Below are 20,353 nucleotides of genomic sequence, written 5' to 3'. Positions count from 1 at the left end.
TGCCTATGCCCTATATAGTCCTGTTCCCATGCCCATGTGATTGAGTGCGTCTGGGAAGGTACCTTTCTCGTGTCCCCCTTCTACCCCAGCCCAGCTTGGTTTCCCACCCGCTCTGGGTCCCCTGTGCCCATTGGGCCCTCTGGCAGTGTCGTCGGTTTGCCTGGTTCATCTGACGCTGGTCTCCCACACTGCACCCTGTGCTGAGCTCTGCTTCTCCAGAGAGAAAGCGATTTGTGCCGGGATATTAGAGGGAAGAAAAAGATTATAATAAAAAATAGCCTGCGGCCCGAGAATGAGCAGTCGCTGTGACCTTGCCTTTTGTACGCCATTACACAATTCAATGGCAGTCCACTCAAAGCGCGCTCTCGATCAATATCCTATTAAAGCTGCACAAAAAGTCTCCATAAACTTAGTGGTTTATCCATGTTTATAAATGGAAGTCAGCATAATGAGACGGTCAATAGAAACCCGCACCAGTCATCCCGGAGTGCGAGCCGCGCGTTTCATATCCTCTGCGTGAAGTGAGTCAGACCAAGAAGTCCATCTATCTATCTATCTATCTATCTATCTATCTATCTATCTATCTATCTATCTATCTATCTATTATCTGTCTCCTATCTATCTATCTATCTATCTATCTATCTATCTATCTATCTATCTATCTATCTATTATCTATCTATCTATTATCTATCTATCTCATATCTATCTATCTATCTATCTATCTATCTATCTATCTATCTATCTATCTGTCTCCTATCTATCTATCTATCTATCTATCTATCTATTATCTATCTATCTATTATCTATCTATCTCATATCTATCTATCTATCTATCTATCTATCTATCTATCTATCTGTATTCTATCTATCTATCTATCTATCTATCTATCTATCTATCTGTCTCCTATCTATCTATCTATCTATATATCTATTATCTATCTATTATCTATCTATTATCTATCTATTATCTATCTATTTATCATCTATCTATATATCTATTATCTATCTATCTATCTATCTATCTATCTATCTATCTATCTATTATCTATCTATTATCTATCTATCTATCTATATATCTATTATCTATCTATCTATCTATCTATCTCATATCTATCTATCTTCTATCTATCTATCTATCTATCTATCTATCTATCTATTATCTGTCTCCTATCTATCTATCTATCTATCTATCTATCTGTCTCCTATCTATCTATCTATATATCTATCTATCTATCTATTATCTATCTATCTATCTATCTATCTATCTATTATCTATCTATCTATCTATATATCTATTATCTATCTATCTATCTATCTATCTATCTGTCTCCTATCTATCTATCTATCTATCTCATATCTATCTATCTCATATCTATCTATCTATCTATCTATCTATCTATCTCATATCTATCTATCTATCTATCTATCTATCTATCTATCTATCTATCATCTATATCTATCTATCTATCTATCTATCTATCTATCTATCTCATATCTATCTATCTTTTATCTATCTATCTCTCCTATCTATTCATCTATCTACACAGCAGGGTCTGTGGATGAAATAATATCACTCAGATTTGCCGTATTCTCTGTGTGTTGGTGACTGGTACATTGTGACAATGACACGTCCCATTGTCGCCTGCGCAGCGCTGAGTCCAGCAGGGGTAGTAGTCCGCTCTTGGATCTTCTTCTTCTACTACTTCCTCGGTCCATAAAGAAAGTTTATTAGCGGCAGATAATGTTTCTTGCTAATGCGGCGTCTGGTGGAGGGTGAATACATTAGACGGGAGTATTTATGGGGGTTACTCTTGCAGTCTTATCATTTTATAGAGACGTTTTATTTTACTTTTCACTAAATGTTGGTAAATCAAACTTTGCGGCATTCCAGGGAATGAAAACACCATCTGGCCGCTTTTATTTATTGGATTTAGCCCGTTCTCTTCCAATAAATTTCCCAAATAGTACATGAAAATCAGATTATAGTGATCAGCGCTCGTGTTCGCCCTTAAATTTCTAGGACCGCGTGAGCGGCTGCGCGACTTCTGCCAGTAAATGGATCAGAACTGTGGCTCCAGCAATGCAAGACTGCAACTCCCATTAAGCCGGGCGAACTGGAGAGTCTGACGTTCTAGATGTATGGGGTGAGCGTACATGGGGCAGAGATCTGAGAACGTTCCTGTGATGTTGGGTCCATGCGCTGCATGGATCTGCAGAAAAATCCACAATCGAGATCTACATGATGCGGAATTTAAAATCCTCGCTCCCGGGCAGGTTCTGCAGTGTGTGAAGGAGCTCCAGACTCCTGTGCAAATCTGCAGCTAAAATCTAAGCACTTTTGTCCCATAAGGACTTACCCTCAGCTTCCAATGCTCTGCCTTTGTCTGTGAGTGAGGGCGAAATCCCAACCTGGCCCCTGAGGGCCCCAGTGCCACTGGAGTCCAAATATAGTAACTGTGGCTGGTGGAAAGCCATAACTCTTGGCATTCCCCGCATGCTGAGTGTTGAGTTTTGCAATGTCTGAAGAGCGTGTGACATCATGGTAGACGGATAGGTAGATAGATATTAGATATTAGATATGAGATAGATAATAGATATTAAATAGATGATAAATAGATATTAGATATAGTTTATGATCTGACTTCAGTTTGTAGAAGTGCAGCTGAGTTTCTTCTATAGCTGACAGGTCGGGCGGCTCTGATGGAGAAGGACGATGGGCGTCTGTTGGGAGTAGTGCGGCTGTGATACTGCAGCGATGCGCAGTGATTGATTTCCCCTCCTGACTGCAATGTGGTCATTTCTCGGAGCTGCGGTGCGGCCGGCTATCTGCGGGGGGCTCCTCGCTGTCCACGTCTTTTACATCAATTACTGAGACTTTTCTTCCCAGGGAAGTCCTCGGTTCTGCCGTTTTCTCTGAGTCCTGATTATAGACATGTCCAGATATTATCCGGTCAAATGCACACACAGCGCACATGCTGCCACCAGTACCACTTGGTGCATCTGGGGAGGGGGGCACATACTGGTCCCACTCACCTTGTGCTGTCGAGGTCGGCAGAGAAAAGAAAGTCTTGTAAGGGTCGACAGCAGCACTGGGACAAGCTTCCCTATGAAGACGTGGAGGAGTCAGGCGTGGCGCCTCTGCCGTGTACCGGATTACTGGACATGGGACCTTCTATCATCAGCTTTCCTGTTCTGCTTGTCTGTGGGGCCCCTCTTTTGTAATAAGGTTGGGCACTGTAATATGCAGTTTAGCCAGTGATGCCAGCAGCAGGGGAGGAGTGTGCTGATCTTGGAAGAGGCAGTGACCTGTCCCCTCATGTTAGTGAGGACAGAGCAGTGTGGAGGAGGGATGCAAGTAGATGGCGACCAGGACCCCCACAGCAGCACAGAGTATTTCATAAGAACAATGTACTGATCTTGAAGGAGGCAGTGACCTGTGAGCCTGTATGGACAGGATGATGTGATAATGAGAATAGAAATAACACTGGAAGGTACATAGGGTATCCCAGCAGCACAGAGTATTTAAGAAAAGTGTATTGATCTTGTGGGGGACAGTGACCTCTGGTCTCATATGATGTTAGTAAGCAGAGGTCTTAAGGGGTACGATCAGCTTGAGGAGACTTACAGGCCGTACACGCTCCTCTGGAATTCTGGGAAGAAAGGGATGCAAATGAGCTCATAGCAAGCTCCGCCTCTGATGCCGCCAGATGTAAGGCAGCTTTCCTATAAGTCGGTGTTCAACCCTTATAAATAGGCCTTGAGACATGACCTGGATAATAAATAAGCCAGCACCTCATGTGACCAAGGCAGGAGGATGATGTGAGGAGAAGGACGGAGGGTCCCCAGCAGCACAGAGTATTTCAGAAGAATGTACTGATCTTATGGGAGGCGGTGACCTATGATCCCGTATGAGGCTGTTGTGTCAGGGCTATACGTGTTCATCTATCTAACTTGGTATTTAAAATGGAGTTTCAAAAAACATTTCGGGGCAGATTTATTTGCCGCGGTAAAGTGTGCGGTCCGCAGGGGCAGACATCTGCGTCCGCAGGAAGATCCTACCACTAGTCACAGATGCATCCAATAAGAAGTAATTGGTAACGCAATCCAGAAGCTGCCGACGCTCATCTAAAAAAAATATGTCTTGTCTGCCACATGAGAAGATACCGGGGTAATATATTCTTGGGGTGGGGGGGGGGGGCAAAAAGCGTCAAATTGCACCTGAACCATGACCTCTAAGTAAATGCTGCACAAAGGACCAGTGATGTCACTAATTCCTATGTGAGGATGATGAGTATGACTGTCCACCGCCATACTGTGCCCTTAGTTTCATGATGTCCATGGAGCCCAGTGGTTTCGCCCACAGCTCATCGCCCTTTCTTTCCTTGTTTTGCAGCACCCATAGCAGCAGGAACGGGTCCTAATTTCCCCATGTCAGAATTGGACAGCTCTTCATACTACAGTATGAGCCCAGGTGCAATGAGAAGATCGTTGCCCAGCACGTCTTCTACCAGGTAACTATGACTGGTGGAGTCATTCACCATATGCTTCCTTCTTTTTTTAATTCTTTTTTTTATGCCAGTCTTTCCCCTAGGTGGCGCTCTTTTCTTGCTATGTAATGTTCACTGTATGACTTTGTAATTGTAGAAACATTGTGTGGGTTCTGTCTTCCTTCATTGTCCCTTTTCCTTCTTCTCCGCAAGTTCTACGAAGCGCCTCAAATCTGTCGAGGATGAGATGGACAGTCCTGGCGAGGAGCCATTTTACCCGAACCAGGGTCGTTCACCAGGGAGCGGCAGTCAGTCAAGCGGGTGGCATGATGTGGAACCAGGTAATGGCATGCAAAATGATGGTGTTTGCAGGAGAACTATTCTGTCCAAATAAGAAGGTCCGATCATTCGACCGCCACATTTTGGGGGGGGGGGGGGATTTTTTTGGTCCGTGTTGGGTTTACCGTCATCCTAGTCGATGAGAAAGTCTTCTGTCTTGTTGATACAATGTATTGAAGCTGTCGGTGGTCATTTACGATGCGCAGTACGCTGAAGAGCCCACTTTCCATTTTTGACAGGCTCCCTACCACAATACAGACGGTGGAATAGAAGGACCCTAATCTGGCCCGTGAGGCACATAATAAAACGTGACCATTACATATTACACCCCTTGGGTCAAGCTCACTCCAACCTCATGTAAATTAATTTGCTGGTGTTGGCATGAAACGCGTTTGTGATATATATATAGATGCCCAGCTAATGATTGGTTTCTTATGTTCCCTCTGACATAGTATCTAAAGCTTCCCAGACAACAAGTATCTTTTTAACGCCTCCCCCCCCCCCCCCCCCTTTGTGTAGGCCCATGTCATGTAAATTGGTTTATCCTCCCTGAAGCACGGTGAAGCTTGCAGAAAAATAGATGCTCACTTATCAGTCAGTTCCTTGAGCTCATTGGCACCATCTGAGGACCCCATCGCATTTTCTAAAGCTTCTTCGACCAATTTGTCTCGCTTATTTGGCCATCTCCATGTAAATCGTCTGAAACGCGTTTCAGATATATGGATGCCCATCCAACACTGGGGTTTTCTTGCTCCATTAGACACCTTTCAGGACATTGTTTAAGTATTTAAAGCTTCCTTCACCAGCTAGCATCTTTCTGATGCCCTCACATAGGCTCATGCCATGGAAATCGATTTATTCTGCCTGATAAAGCCCCGAAATGCGTTGCAGGCTGTTGATAAACTAACAATTGTTTCCCCATTCTTCTTCCGACTGAGGGCCCTATTCTAGCATCTAAAACTTGCTTCACCAGTTAATTTATTTGGACACCTCCATGTAAATTATGCGATAAAGCCCTGAAACGCGTTGCAAAGAATAAATGCTCAGTCAACCTCTGCTAAGGACCCCATTGTAACATGTAAAACCCAATTTGTACCAACAGAATCAGACGCCATTCTAACTAAAGAATGGTTTTTAAAGAGAACCTTTCATGTCTTTTTTTTAGTTACCTTTCCCTGCGGTGTGCCCCCCGCTGATGCTGCCACCCTGCCTGTTTTTTCAAATATCGCTCTTCGCCCCCCCCTGCAGTTTTCCTGCTCAGTATGTTAATCCTGAGCATCGGTACAGGGAGGAGACACCAGGGTTTCTCGAGGGGTGTCTCCTTCTCCCTGGCTGTGATTGGGTCGAGAGAAAAACAGGCAGGGTGGCAGCATCAGCGGGGGGTACCGGCAAGTAACGGTATTTATCTAAACTAACAAAAACCCATGAAAGGTCCTCTTTAAATATTTATTATTATTATTAAATTTTTTGCACTTTTTGAACCCGCACCCACTTAACGCTTGAGTCATGTGTCAGTCCTTTTTCTATTTGATACATTGATACTTTTACCACGTGGTAAGAATGTATCAGCAGGATCCTCGGCGCCGCTCCATCGTAAATGACCCCCGCTGTTGTCTGGTTGTTGCCCCTGGTTTTGATGGGCGCAATGATTAATGGACGCACAATATGTCATCACCAGCGCTGCCGGGTCTGGCGTCCCTGTATATAGTCCAGGTCCCATACGCTATACGCAGCGGCCATTGTTTCCAGGGAAAGGAGAAGCGAATGAAGATGCCGCTGAACTTCTAATTAAAGTAATACGGCCTTCCCTTATCTAAAGTGGCACAAATTGCACCAACTGGAAACGCTGGACTTTTCCTTGTGCCACAATATTGCAATATTTTGTGCCCATCTTAATGAAATTTGCAGCATTTTCTTGGAATTTCAGAATTGTTGATCACATGCCAAGTACGACCATGTTTTGTCCCGGTTTTCACCTCGAAACCGATCCCTAACCCATTCAGCCCTGTTACATCTGTCCAGCTGGCAGTAGATTGTAGCGGACAGAGCTGATGTCCGCGGGGTCTGGCCGACCTCCCTCCAGCATTTATGTTAAAGGTGGGGGTGGTCGGCCTATGGGCTTTTAAAGGGGTGGACGAAACCTCTGGAAAACTCTTGGGGTCTTTTCGGCAGATGTGAGTTTATTTGCTGTAGTTTCCGGCCCATTGTCCTGGGATTTGTCCCCGATAATCTCCCTGTCCTGTACACCGCCATTGAGCGTAGCTTTGCATATGTGTTAGCGCCCTGTATACAGAGCTCATACATGTGAGGGCAGTATATGCATTGTGGATGCACCGTGTATGGTTTGAGGCTCATCTTTATTTTATTTCGGCGCATCCAACGCATTTCATCTTGAACATGGAAGAGGCGCATAAGAGGATAAGAAAAATGTCAGGTAAGAGCGAGCGGCGCACGGTCCCAGACGTCAAGCAGACGCAAAGACATCGGCTTGTGTTATCGTTTCATTCTTTTTTTGGCTGTACTATGGGACGTAGACCGTTATACCCACATATATCTATCCTGCATTGGCTGTTTTCCGTCTGTTCGAATAGAAACCTTGTATTGTCCTTGCACGTTGCGAGTTTTGCCCATGTAGCATCTCGTATTCCCATGTATGGTTTGTGTCAGACGATTTCCCAGGAGTTTTACGCTTTCTGTTTAAGGCCTCATGCACACGACCGTTATTGTGGTCCGCATCCGAGCCGGCTCAGGTGCGGACCCATTCACTTCAATGGGGCAGCAAAAGATGCGGACAGCACTCTGTGAGCTGTCCGCATCCGTTGCTCCGTTCCATGGCCCCGCAAAAAAAATATAGCATGTCCTATTCTTGTCCGTTTTGCGGACTAGAATAGGCATTACTTCAATGGGCCGCCCGTTCCGTTCCGCAAATTGCGGAAGGCACACGGACGGCTTCCGTTTTTTGCGGATCTGCGGTTTGCGGACCGCAAGAAAACGCACGTTTGTGTACATGAGGCCTAAGAGGGACTTCTTCTTTCATTTTAGCAGTTTGTCTGCCCCATACTGCAACTTTAACTAGGCACAGTGAAGGGATGAGCCCCTATGGAGTGGCCGCTATAGGAAACGCCTCCAGCTTTCTTTAGCATTGGGCTTCATACATGGGGAACCTTTTTTGCAATAGTAGCTGCAATGTTTTATGTCTGTATCGATACATTATGTTTTTATTGTTACATTGTGACCTCTACGATACAGGTTGTTGCACTGCGCTTTTGAACCGCCCATCTTCAACCAGGTCTGCAACTTCTTAAAGGGGATGTCCGAGTGCTTAGTACATCAGTATCGGATTGGTGTTGGTCGGCACACCTGCCAATCAGCTTTTCGAAGAGAGCGCGGTGCTCCTGTGAGCGCTGCAGCCTTTCCCTAGGTCAGTGGCATCACCGTCGTGGGTCACGTGGCCTAGGCTCAGCTGAGCTGTAATGCTGAGCACAGCCGCCATCCAGTGTACGGCTCTGCCACCGCAGTGCCACAGCCTTCTCAAACAGCTGATCAGCGGGGGTGCCAGGAGTCGGACCCCCACCAATCAGATACTAGTGACCTATAGGTTATCAATATCGAACTCCCGGAAAACCCCCTTTAATATGCTTTAACTCTTCGTTATTTTCAAGATCACTGCTTGCTGTCAGTGAATGGGAACCTTCTCAGTTACATCCAGCATCTGAAAATCTGTCCCATTAGATGAAAACCTGCTGCGGTTTACAGTACAGTCCGTGTGGACGAGGCTTTCCGAACCTCATCCATGTGTCGAGCGTCGGCAACGTTTTCATTTCTAATGTAGATTTTCACCCTTTGCGATGCATAGAATAAAATCATGGGCCAAGTCATATGTGACCACAGACTCGTGGCGGGTTTACACGTCCGTAATCGCCCGCTGCATCTGGACCGTGATATCCAACGGGCCCTTGTGCAGGGCTTGATACAATGATACTATTGATACAATGTAACCGGCACTGCGCTTCTGTCGGTTTTTCAGACATCTTCCTTTTCGTATTTCCATTCTTCAAACTCCTCCCACAGTTCCATGCTGCTCATCCTGAGCCTCCTGGTTCATGAATTGAATATAAAAAAAAATGACAGGGAGGATTAAAACTGGCCCACAAGAGTAGGGGGGACGGTGCGGATCTAGTGGCATTCAGGACCCATGGAAAGCTAGGTGCCAGCTTTTATGGGCACCGTCATGGCTGTCATTAGTGGTTGTCACCCCACATTTGGATGAGTCTGAGAATGTTTGGGGGAAATCTGCTTTAATTCAAGCCTGGACCGATCCTCCGATGTGAATGCTGGAATGTTTTTGCTCCGTGTATTATCCTCAGAGGGTCCAGATGTGGCGTGACTCAGACCTGGAAAGTAAACAGTACCCCCCCCCCCCCCAATCCTCAACTGCACCATGTCCGTCATAGTCCGTGCGGATATTCACCTCGCCTGGGTCTCCGCGTCTGTCCCATCAACCCCCTTCCTTCACGGGAAGTCGACAAACCTCTACATTGTGGAGAGACGCAGGGAGGGCCTAATGCCCTTGAATGCTGAAGTGAACCCAGCTGTGTAATCCTATCTGGGCATGACCTCACCGAGCATGCACGCCGCACCTGGGCAAATAAATAGCCGCTGCCGGCTGAGAATGGGCTCGGTGTAAATGAGGAGGGTGTGGAGGGCTCAGGAAGGAAAGGTCTGCGATTACCTGCAGAACCTTACCTTTCTCTATGGCCCGTCACTCGGGTGCCACATGCTCGGCGGGCGTGCGGACGAGGTGACAGCTTGCAGCCCCGCCGAAAACAAAGCCCTTCCTTCATACAAAGGAGAAGCAGATGGAAAGTGTTTGTTAAAACCCCATTTGTTACAAGGAGAATAAATGGAGGCACGCACAATACCTGCACCCGCCGCCCTGCGGGATGGGGTCACCAGGGCCGAACATGTAAAGCTCAGGCACAGGTGACTTTATACAAGGCCCTGAGAAGTGCGCGGGCGTATTCAGCGCGCTGATTATATCGCCAATCGCAGGAAGCCGTGTCACATGGCCCGATTTAAAGGGCCTACCAATATGCCATTAAGGGTCCAGTCACACGTCCGCAAAATGGGTCCGCATCCGTTCCGCAATTTTGCGGAACAGGTGCGGACCCATTCATTTTCAATGGGGCCGGAATGTGCTGTCCGCATCCGCATTTGCAGATCCAGTTCCCGGGGCCCCCCAGGGGTGCATCTAGGCTTTCTGCTGCCTGAGGCAAAAACTGAAATGCCTAACCTAACCCCTTTGCCACAATGAAAGCACTCATTGCCCATGGCCCTTCGGCTGCCCCCCTCATGACCCTACCTGGTGCTGCCTGAGGCGATCGCCTCACCCCCCTCATTGGTGGTGCGCCCCTGGGTACCCTGATGATCAGCTAAATGAAGGGACCTTGGTGTCCTCATCATTATTTACAGACACAGCACCAAACATATGGTTGTGGCTAAGCCTGGTACTGCATCTCAGTCCTATTTAAAGGGATGATCTCAAGGTTGATGTAAAAAATGAGAATCAGGCGTCATATAGTACATGACAATCTGTAACAAAGCTAGAACCAGCCCTGGACCTCACATGGATCCAGAGATCTTCCCATTCACTGCTCCAAGTGTTCTGCTGGAATTATTTCATGCTGCCGTCACATGGGGCATGTCCTTTCTGCTGCAGTTCTCTCCCTATCACAGCTCAGGGGTGTGTCCTTTCTGCTGCATCCCTCTCCATATCACAGCTCAGGGGGCGTGTCCTTTCTTCTGTAGCCCTCTCCCTATCACAGCGCAGGGGGCGTGTCCTTTCTGCTGCAGCCCTCTCCCTATCACAGGACAGCTCTCTCCCTATCACAGCACAGGGTCTGTGTCCTAAGGGTAGGTTCAGACTTGCGTTAAACACATCCCGCCTAGCCGAATACTGCCGTTCAACTCTGGACCCCATTGACTTTAATGAAATCTGATTGGTAATTCGGCCGCTTTCTGGCACTTGTGCTGGAAAGAGGTTCGGATCCCCACCGGATCGCATTATAGTCACCGGGGTCTGGCAGAGAACAGCGGTATCCGGCTAGGCTGATCTGGTGAACTCGGGCAGTCTGTTCTCTGCCGAAACGGCTGTTAACGCAAGCGTAGTACATTTGGCTGGCGGCATTCAAAGATCGAACTGAGCACGTGCGACCACCTCAGTGATGATACTGATGTGGACAGAGAAATAAGGAAATGAAAAAACAGGAGGTGGCGCTATGGCAATGACATTTTATTGAAGAACTCAGTGCATGCAGTTGCAAAAGTATTCAGATCCAGGTGCTGGTTTGAAAAATATTGAATGTTTTTCAAGGGAAAACCCCTTTTTAAGTCAATGAGTTGCAGGACAAGGCATAGCCACAGCCGATGTAAAGCATGTGCCTCTGTCAGCACCTAGGAGGAGGAGAAGGCCATCTGTTGGAGCGGCCATTAATATGAAAAATCCTTAATAAAAAATAAAATTTCTTTTTATCTGAAATTCATATGTACTATTAACCATTTCCCAACAGAGCTCCAACTGCCCTGCATAGAGATCGTGGTAAATGATAAGGTTATTTCTGCTCATAGCCACCACTAGGGGGAGCTCACTCAGGACTGATCTGTTATTAATTTCTATGGGAGTTTTATAAAACTCTGTTAAATGAGCTCCCCCTGTTGGTGGCTGCAGACCATCAGAAATGTACTTTTATGAAGGGACGTAGGGGGCCTGAAGCCCTCAGTTAAAAGGCAGACCTATCCCAGAGTAATCCCATACAGACTGGTTACCTATCAGATCTCTATGGCACATCCTATCCATATGCCATAAATGTCCCGATGAGACATCCCCTTTAAGTAGCCGTACGTGGCGCTCCATTTCTTTCTAGAATAAGATGAAGATGGGAGCACAGCGAATAATAGAATAGATATTTCCGGGATTTCCGTGAGACCCTCGTGTTCTTCTCTGCACCAGAATCCTTTAGGGAAAAAAAAATCCCAGTATCTAATTAACGGCTCCTCGTTTGGGAGGTGTTGACAGGACGGCCTCGCACATTGAAGCCGAGCTAATTGCAAAAGGTATCGCGTGCCCAGACCTTCAGTTATGATTGATACTGTCATGTTGTGTAGGAATGCATCTTAAAGGGGAGGTAATGCACAAATAGGGGGTATTAAAGGGACCCTGTCACCTGGTCTGAGGGCCACTAAAACCACCAGCACGACATTATGTGACTGCGGTGTAGGGTCCCAGACCTGTCAGTGGCCAACCCATCCATCCGCGTGAATGAAATTCAGAGTCCAGGACACGTCTCCAGTGGCGTCAGGTCCGTGTGCACTGCACCGATGAAGCCGAGGGGGGCTTCACCTCCCGCGTGGACTCCTGGACTCTTCTCACAATACGTTGGTTTTGCTCAGGGGCAGATTTGGGATCCTAACCTCCAGCTACTTAACGGCCTGCAGGTGATTTAGTGACCCCCAAACCAGGAGGCGGGGTCCCTTTAACTGTCTGTCCTACAGAGCAGTGGTATCCAACCTGTGGCTGCAGAACTACAACCCCCAGCATGCCCTGACAATCAAGGCTTCCAACCTAGCAAGTGCATAAACATATAGCATACATGCCAATTTCTTAACCTAACCCCTTCCGCTGCCCCCTCTTACCCCTACCTGGTGCTGCCTGAGGCGATCGCCTCACCTGGCCTCATTGGTGGTGCGCCCCTGCACGTGGACATTCTGACTTCCATGGGTCCAGAAGAGTGTCCACACCACTGATTTTCACACTAAAGGCCCCAGGAAGAGGTACAAGCCCTTTGGCGCTGCTCCGAGATTGATTGCACCTTTGGTCCCCTTGCACGCGGCTGTGGCGGGTCCGCAATACACAGGCACCAGCCCATGTGCACTCCGCACATTCACTTGAATGGGTCCGCAATCATGGAGATGCGGAACGGAAGCACGGGTCGAAAGCACTACGGAGTGCTTCCGTGGTGTTTCTGTTCGTGCCTCCGCACCGCAAAAAAAAATCAGACTTGTTCAATTATTTTGCGGTGCGGACGGATCACGGACCCATTCAAATTGCACGGAACGGATGCACAAGGTTTGTGTGCAAGAGGCCTTGCTCAGAATGTAGCGGTGCCAAAGGGCTTGTATCGCTCCATGGAGCCCGCCCATCATGGAAATCAATGCCCACCTGATCTGCCATGTATCCATGCTCCTACTAAAGATCAGAGGACATCCCCTTAAAATGGCGCAAAGAGAATTCGCGTTTCTCTGCGTCAAGAACCTGAACCGCCGGACAACCGCTGATCGCCGAGCCAAGCTTCACTATTGACATAACTGACCTCATCCTGCAAAAATTTCAGTTTCTTTTTTTTTATATATATATATATTTTTTCCAGACCCCCAGTTCCTGCATCTCTCCCCGAGACTGGAGGGAACTGTAAAACCTTCAGCGCTGTTTGTTTAACCCGAACCTAGGAAATTCTGCAGAGCCCCGTCCGCCAGACCGAAGATAAGCTATCTCATCCAGGCAAAATATTTTCTGCGATACGGGGCAAGTTTTTTTTTTTTTTGGAAGAGGGAAAAGGTCCATTTTCATCTAATTAAGTCAGTAAAGTGCTGGGCTTGTCACAGGGCTGTCAGCAGAGGGAACAGAAAGCAGACGCGAGCGGCTAATCCGGTGCAGATAAGCGGTTAGCGCGCTGCGGCGCACACTGTCCCCTTTGTTGGGCGCTGTATTAAGCGCAAGGTAAGCATATGTTCAGACGGAGGATTTGGGGCATAGATTCAGCTTGGTTTTCGGCATTGGAGTCTGCAGTTGCAGTTTGCAAGACCGCGCCGAGAATGTGCAAGTCAATTCATGGCGCTGTTACTGCGCGGACCCCTCAGAAAGCCGCAGGAGGAGCTGCTCGCGGTTTAGTGCCCACATCAGAAACCGCGGCGGTTTCCGCCATCGGATATCACGGACAAAATCCACCGTCTGAACATACCCCAAGACGTAACCCGGCCTCCGTGCTATCGTCTCGCCTAGTAACCTGCGCCGCCAGACACGCTCCGTCCTGTCGATAGGTCCCCGAGGGGGCGATTGATTTATATTCAATCCGTCGGTTAAACCAGACGCCGCCGTGTACAATACGCTGAGCTGCTCTCTCAGGAAGGTCACCCACATCCAGGACAGTATGAGACTAGGACCTGACCTAAAAAATCTAATGTATGTTGTATTTCAATTCCTCTTCAAGACCTCTGCTTGCTGTCGGTGAACAATGGCCTTTTACATTTCTCATGAGAGAGTTTTGATAAACTCTAACGAGTCAAGCGCCTATGTCTCTTGGACCTGATCAGCATGAGATTTCAGCCTCTGAAAGTTCCCATTCAAGAAAAGCAAGCAGAGATTTGTTTGGAATCGGAACACCAAATTGACATGAAGCAGGAAGGGCTTATTCCCTAAGCAGCACCAGTCCGCCCTCCTGACATGTCTGTTTCAGTAAACCGTTGCTTTCCCCAGGATATAACAACTCTGGAGCATCTTTACATCAAATTCTGTGTTGTACCGTTCCTCTGTTATCCCTCCTGGAAATGTATGAATAAAGTGTTGCCAGTTGGGGGAGGGGGTGTCACTGCACACGCTGAGATTGACCAATGTTCGCAGTGCAAAGCTGTCAAGATGAATGGTAACTCCCAGTTGTCGGTGCATTCACACATTTCCAGGAGGAATAAAGGCGGACACCATGCAGAATTGTAAGAAAATATGCTGTAGAATCAATACGCAGGAGAGCCGGAGGGTCGCCTTGTGCTATGCTGTATTGTGGGGGTGCGACTTACTATATATCAGACTGTCAGGGCATGCTGGGAGTTGTAGTTTTTTTTGAGGGCCATAGATTGTAGATCACTGCTATAGATCAACTACATGACCTCTAGCACGCCATCGGTATAATTTTCATACGTTTCACTATATTTGAGCATTATATGGCAGATTTATGTATTCACTGTATATCAGTATTATTATTTGGGCACTACATGGTGATTTGATGTATTTCCTGTTCGGGCTTATTATGTAGGCGCCATATGGTGATTTGATGTGTTTACAGTACAGACGTTTTATATAGGCGCTATATGGTGGTTTATGAAGTCACTGGATTTCGGTATTATTTAGGCGCTATATGGTGGTTTATGTAGTCACTGGATTTCGGTATTATATAGGCGCTATATGGTAGTTTTATGTAGTCACTGGATTTCGGTATTATTTAGGCGCTATATGGTGGTTTATGAAGTCACTGGATTTCGGTATTATTTAGGCGCTATATGGTGGTTTATGTAGTCACTGGATTTCGGTATTATTTAGGCGCTATATGGTAGTTTTATGTAGTCACTGGATTTCGGTATTATTTAGGCGCTATATGGTAGTTTTATGTAGTCACTGGATTTCGGTATTATTTAGGCGCTATATGGTAGTTTTATGTATTCACTGGATTTCGGTATTATTTAGGCACTATATGGTGGTTTATGTAGTCACTGGATTTCAGTATTATTTAGGCACTATATGGGGGTTTATGAAGTCACTGGATTTCGGTATTATTTAGGTGCTATATGGTGGTTTATGTAGTCACTGGATTTCGGTATTATTTAAGCGCTATATGGTGGTTTATGTAGTCACTGGATTTCGGTATTATTTAGGCGCTATATGGTGGTTTATGAAGTCACTGGATTTCGGTATTATTTAGGCGCTATATGATGGTTTATGTAGTCACTGGATTTCGGTATTATTTAGGCGCTATGTGGTAGTTTTATGTATTCACTGGATTTCGGTATTATTTAGGCACTATATGGTAGTTTTATGTAGTCACTGGATTTCGGTATTATTTAGGCGCTATATGGTAGTTTTATGTAGTCACTGGATTTCGGTATTATTTAGGCGCTATATGGTAGTTTTATGTATTCACTGGATTTCGGTATTATTTAGGCGCTATATGGTAGTTTCATGTAGTCACTGGATTTCGGTATTATTTAGGCGCTATATGGTGGTTTATGTAGTCACTGGATTTCGGTATTATATAGGTACTATATGGTAGTTTTATGTATTATTTAGGTACAGGATGGTTCCGGTCTCTCCCAGCTTGAACCCCCTTGTACCAATGTAAGTCCTGTAACAGCCCCCCCCCCCCCCCCCCCCCACCATATATCATGTATGACACTGGTCTTCATATGAGGTTGTGGAGGTCCGCGGAGCCGGTGCCACATCTACCTCTGTGCCCCCATATAGCTGGACCTATGGTTCATGAGATATGTGGATGTACGAAACGTTTGCCCCTTTTGGGCAGGAATGGGCATTGAATGCGTCCATCTGTGTGCGGACTGGTGACCCATTCCTGCAGGGGGCTCCTGTGAACCATGTCCTCCTGCAGCCGCGCTCCCCCAGACCACCATCTAGTGACCGGATTTTAATAAACAGAGCATTAGGCCTCTTTCACACAAGCGTGGCGGATCGGCTCCGGATGCGTTCAGTGAAACTCGCACCATTTTGCAAGCAAGTTCAGTCAGTTTTGTCTGCGATTTCGTTCAGTTGTTCAGTTTTTTCCGCGCGGGTGCGATGCGTTTTGATGCGTTTTTCACGCGCGTGATAAAAAACGAAAGGTTTGCAAGCAACATCTCTTAGCAACCATCAGTGAAAAATGCATTGCATCCGCGCCTGCTTCTGGATGCGTTTTTCACTGAAGCACCATTCACTTCTATGGGGCCAGGGCTGCGCGAAAAAACGCTGAATATAGAACATGCTGCGTTTTTCACGCAACGCAGAACTGATGCACAGACCCATGCACAGACCCATTGAAATGAATGGTCAGAATTCAGTGCGGGCGCTATGCGTTCACGTCACGCATTGCAGCCGCGCGGAAAACTCGCTCGTGTCAAAGGGGCCTTAGGCGACCTGCACACGGATTAAATGCTGGGTTTTCCACGCGGATTCTTGTACGGAAAAAAAACAAAGCGTAAGGGTGCATTCACACAACCTCGCCGCGTTTTGCGGTCCGCAAAACACGGATGCCGCCCCTGTGCGTTTCGCAATTTGCAGAGGGGACGGCTCATTATAGAAATGCCTATTCTTGTCAAGAATAGGACATGCTCTATATTGTGGCGGGGGGCCACGGAACGGAACAGCGGATGCGGACAGCACGCGGCATCTTTTGCGGCCCCATTGAAATGAATGGGTCCGCACCCGTTCATATGGTCGTGTGAATGAACCCTAAGGCCTCTGTGTGCGCTCCGTGGCCGTATTTGTGGACCCGCAATACACGGGCTCAGTTCCGTGGGCATTCCGCATCACGGATGCGAACCCATTGACTGGGTCCGCAAATTCGGAGATGCGGAACGGAAGCCCTGAATGGAACCCTACGGAGTGCTTCCGTGGGGTTTCGTCCCGTGCTTCCGTTACGCAAAAAGAGAAGAACATGCCCTATCTATCTTTTTGCGATCCGCTGCGGCTGCCCCACGGTTGGTGTTCGCAAATTGCGAGCCGCAGCACGGCCACGGGGCGCAAGAGGCCTAATACAGTCCCAGCAAAGTGGCATGCTTTGCTTTATCCTTCTGTACGGAAATTGACCCGGTGCGTGGATTTTGACATTTGCAGCATGTCACAATTCTTTGGGCGGTTCTCACTGAAAGGCTGAGATCTGCGGCAAAACCGCATCCAATCGGATACCAAGTAACACATGCGGTATTTGGTGCGTAAAACACACGAAAAATGGTGCGTATTTAGTGTTCTGTAAACCTGCCCCCCTGTGCGCGGAGCCTTCTAGGTAACAGAACTTGACCTATTTAATCATCTTCTCCCATTTCCCCCTGAGAACAGAGAAGAATACAGACGTCCTTTAAGAAATTACAAAGCCGCCGGAGTGACTAATGCAGGCATTAGCGGCGTTATCTCGGACCGGGGCTTGACCGTATCTTCTCTCTGGATAAAAGGACTCTCAAGGAGAAGGATGGGAGCTTAGCGAGAGATGACAGGCTACCTGCATTAAGTAACAGGCTGGGGTCAAGTCAGTCTATTTGTTGTAGTACAGAGATGAAGAATCGAATACGGGGCCATAATAAGGTTTCGGCAGAAATTGCTGACTTTGCGCAGCGATGATTCCTGCTGACGGGACCTTTTCTATTGTTCATTACTTGATTTCACAGTTCAAGCAATTTCAGGTCTTGAAAATATATCTTATTTTTTTCCTCCGGTATTGTCGAGCGCACCTCAGTATATAATGTCTCCCTCGTACGATCTGTCCGCCCGTCGGCTGGAATTATTGCTCATATGGAACAGATTCGCTTGTTTTATGGGCGTCCGATCACTTGTAGCTGCTGAAGTCTCTCCAGGGTCTGATGAAGTGTTGCCCGTGCTCATCTACAAGTCACACAAGCCGTCTTCTCCAATACGTCTTCTATGAGATGCAGGGGACCTGGAAGGGACATCTAGAAAGATCTCAATCCCAGATGTCGGATTTTTCTTCCACTGGGTTTGGAATAAAAAAAAAGAAAAAAAAAGCCTGCTTTCTTCCAGAAATAGCGCCTCGCCCATAGGTCGTGTCTGGTATTGTAGTTCAGTTTCTTTGAGGTCAATGGGGCTGAGCTGCAATACCAGAAACGACCTGTGGTCTGTGGTGGCGCTGTTTTTTGAAGTAGTCAGCCAATCCTGTGCAAGCGTGTCATAAAACCAAGGGAGACTGTGTGCGAATTCTTTAGAACTCGCATAAAAAAAGAGGGACCCAAGTGAAGATGTCCCATCCACCTTCCCAATCTGGATTAAAAGCAGGACAGCTGGAGGTGATTAAAGGGGTTTTCTGAATGTTTAATACGAATAACCTATCACTATTAGGATAGGTCATCGGTATCTGATCGGCGGGGCTCCAACACCTGGCACGCCTGCCGATCGGCTGTTTGCAGAGGCCCCGATGATCTGGGGAGCACCATGGAATCCTCTCAGATTACCAAGCACAGTGCCATTGATTGGATTGTGGCCATGCTTGGTATTGCAGCTCAGCTCCATTCACTTGAATGTGACTAATGTATGGAGACACTGGCTCTCATCGCAGCACCGCAACCTGTTCAAAAAGCTGATCAGCAGCGGTACCAGAAGTCAGACCCCCACCGATCGGTGGAGGATAGGTCATCAGTATGAAAAACTCGGACAACCCCTTTAAATTCCCTGTAACCAGAGACCTAGGACACCTTTTTAGGAGCCTGTGGACACAAGCAATAAGATTCATAGTTTACTCATTGTATAAAGCAGAATTCTGCGACTTTCTCATATACTTTGTGCTTCAATTCCATTTTCAATATCTCTGCTTACTGTCAGGACATTCTTATTTATATCCAGAGGTGAAAAATGCATTTAGGCCTAATCTATTTATACCTGGGGGTTTGCTACAATTGTATCCAGTCTAGACCGATAGTTTGTTACAATGTATCACTACAGGTAAAAAGCATCAACCTGGAGTCAACACGGTTTAGCTCACAGAGAATTGTCTGGTCCGGATACAATTGTAGCAAATCTTACAGGTTTGTATCCTCTGGATAATGTTCCCCTCCTCTGACAGCAAGCAGAGATCTTGAAAACGATAAAGTGAGTGAAACACGGTGTATTAGAAAGTTGCTGAATAGGCTACAATTGGGGTACATGCACACGGTCAGGATTCATGTGCGGAGAATCTGCACTGAGTTCGCAGGCAAATCTGTGCGGTCAATCCGCATCAATTGGTGCGGATTTTCCGCATGCGGATTTTACTAAGTGAATGAAGAAAATCCGGACAGGAAAAACAAAATAAATTGACAAGCTGTGGATTTTAAAATCCGCACCGCAGGTCAAAATCCACGCGGAAAAAAATCGGCATCGTGTGCACTGAGAATTTCAAATTCTCATAGAATACAATGTACATGACTTACGGTGCGGATTTTCCGCGAGCAAATCCATGCGGAAAATACGCACGCAATCCTGATCGTGTGCATTTAGCCTTAAGAATTTTAGGCTCCACGGATACTTGAACTTTTGCCAGTATAAAGAGGAGACTACTACCCCCACCATGGACTTTGGCCCTACCCCTGAAGAGCAAAGAGGGGCCCTAATGGAACTAAGCATCAGGAGGGGGGGGGGGGGAACAAGCCTTGAATTGTAGTGAGGTTGGAGGGTTCCCCACTGTTTGTTTTGCTAGCCCCCCCCCCCCCCCCTCTGTCCAACCGCGCCGGATTAATTTCTCTTTCACAAGGTGATTTTTCTCCTGATTTGTTTGTGTGATGTGACAAATCACAGGACTATTAATAAGGCACAAAATGAAGAATTAGGATGAGGTAATTAGTGTAACTGCATTGAGAAAGATATACGGCCGCTGCTTGAAAACGCCGTATTGAATATTTGTCAGAGCTGATGAATTCGGTTTTTTTGGTTCCCAGTTGGCATTAGTTGAAGTATCGCTCCTGCGTCATCATCCATTCTCATTAGATTGACTGACGTGTGATACGAGGC

The 20,353-nt window shown here is 46.8% G+C and overlaps 1 protein-coding gene across 15 annotated transcripts in view; it reads left to right on the top strand.

The window, feature by feature from the left end:
* The window catches only part of NFIA (nuclear factor I A), a 284,426-nt gene that overhangs the window by 191,449 nt on the left and 72,624 nt on the right, over window positions 1-20,353 (top strand). For all 15 annotated transcript variants that reach the window (XR_005774321.1, XM_040408390.1, XM_040408397.1 and 12 more), the window contains exons 5-6: window positions 4,395-4,512; window positions 4,702-4,829. Coding sequence is in view for 14 of the 15 variants with exons in the window: in XM_040408390.1 (XP_040264324.1) it covers window positions 4,395-4,512; window positions 4,702-4,829 (246 nt within the window). In the remaining variant the exon portion in view is untranslated. The remainder of the gene's footprint in view (window positions 1-4,394; window positions 4,513-4,701; window positions 4,830-20,353) is intronic.

The sequence above is a fragment of the Bufo bufo genome, chromosome 9 (assembly GCF_905171765.1).
Source record: "Bufo bufo chromosome 9, aBufBuf1.1, whole genome shotgun sequence".
NCBI lineage: Eukaryota > Metazoa > Chordata > Amphibia > Anura > Bufonidae > Bufo > Bufo bufo.
The sequence above is the reverse complement of the archived record's forward strand: the minus strand, read 5'-3'. Positions and strand labels throughout refer to the sequence as shown.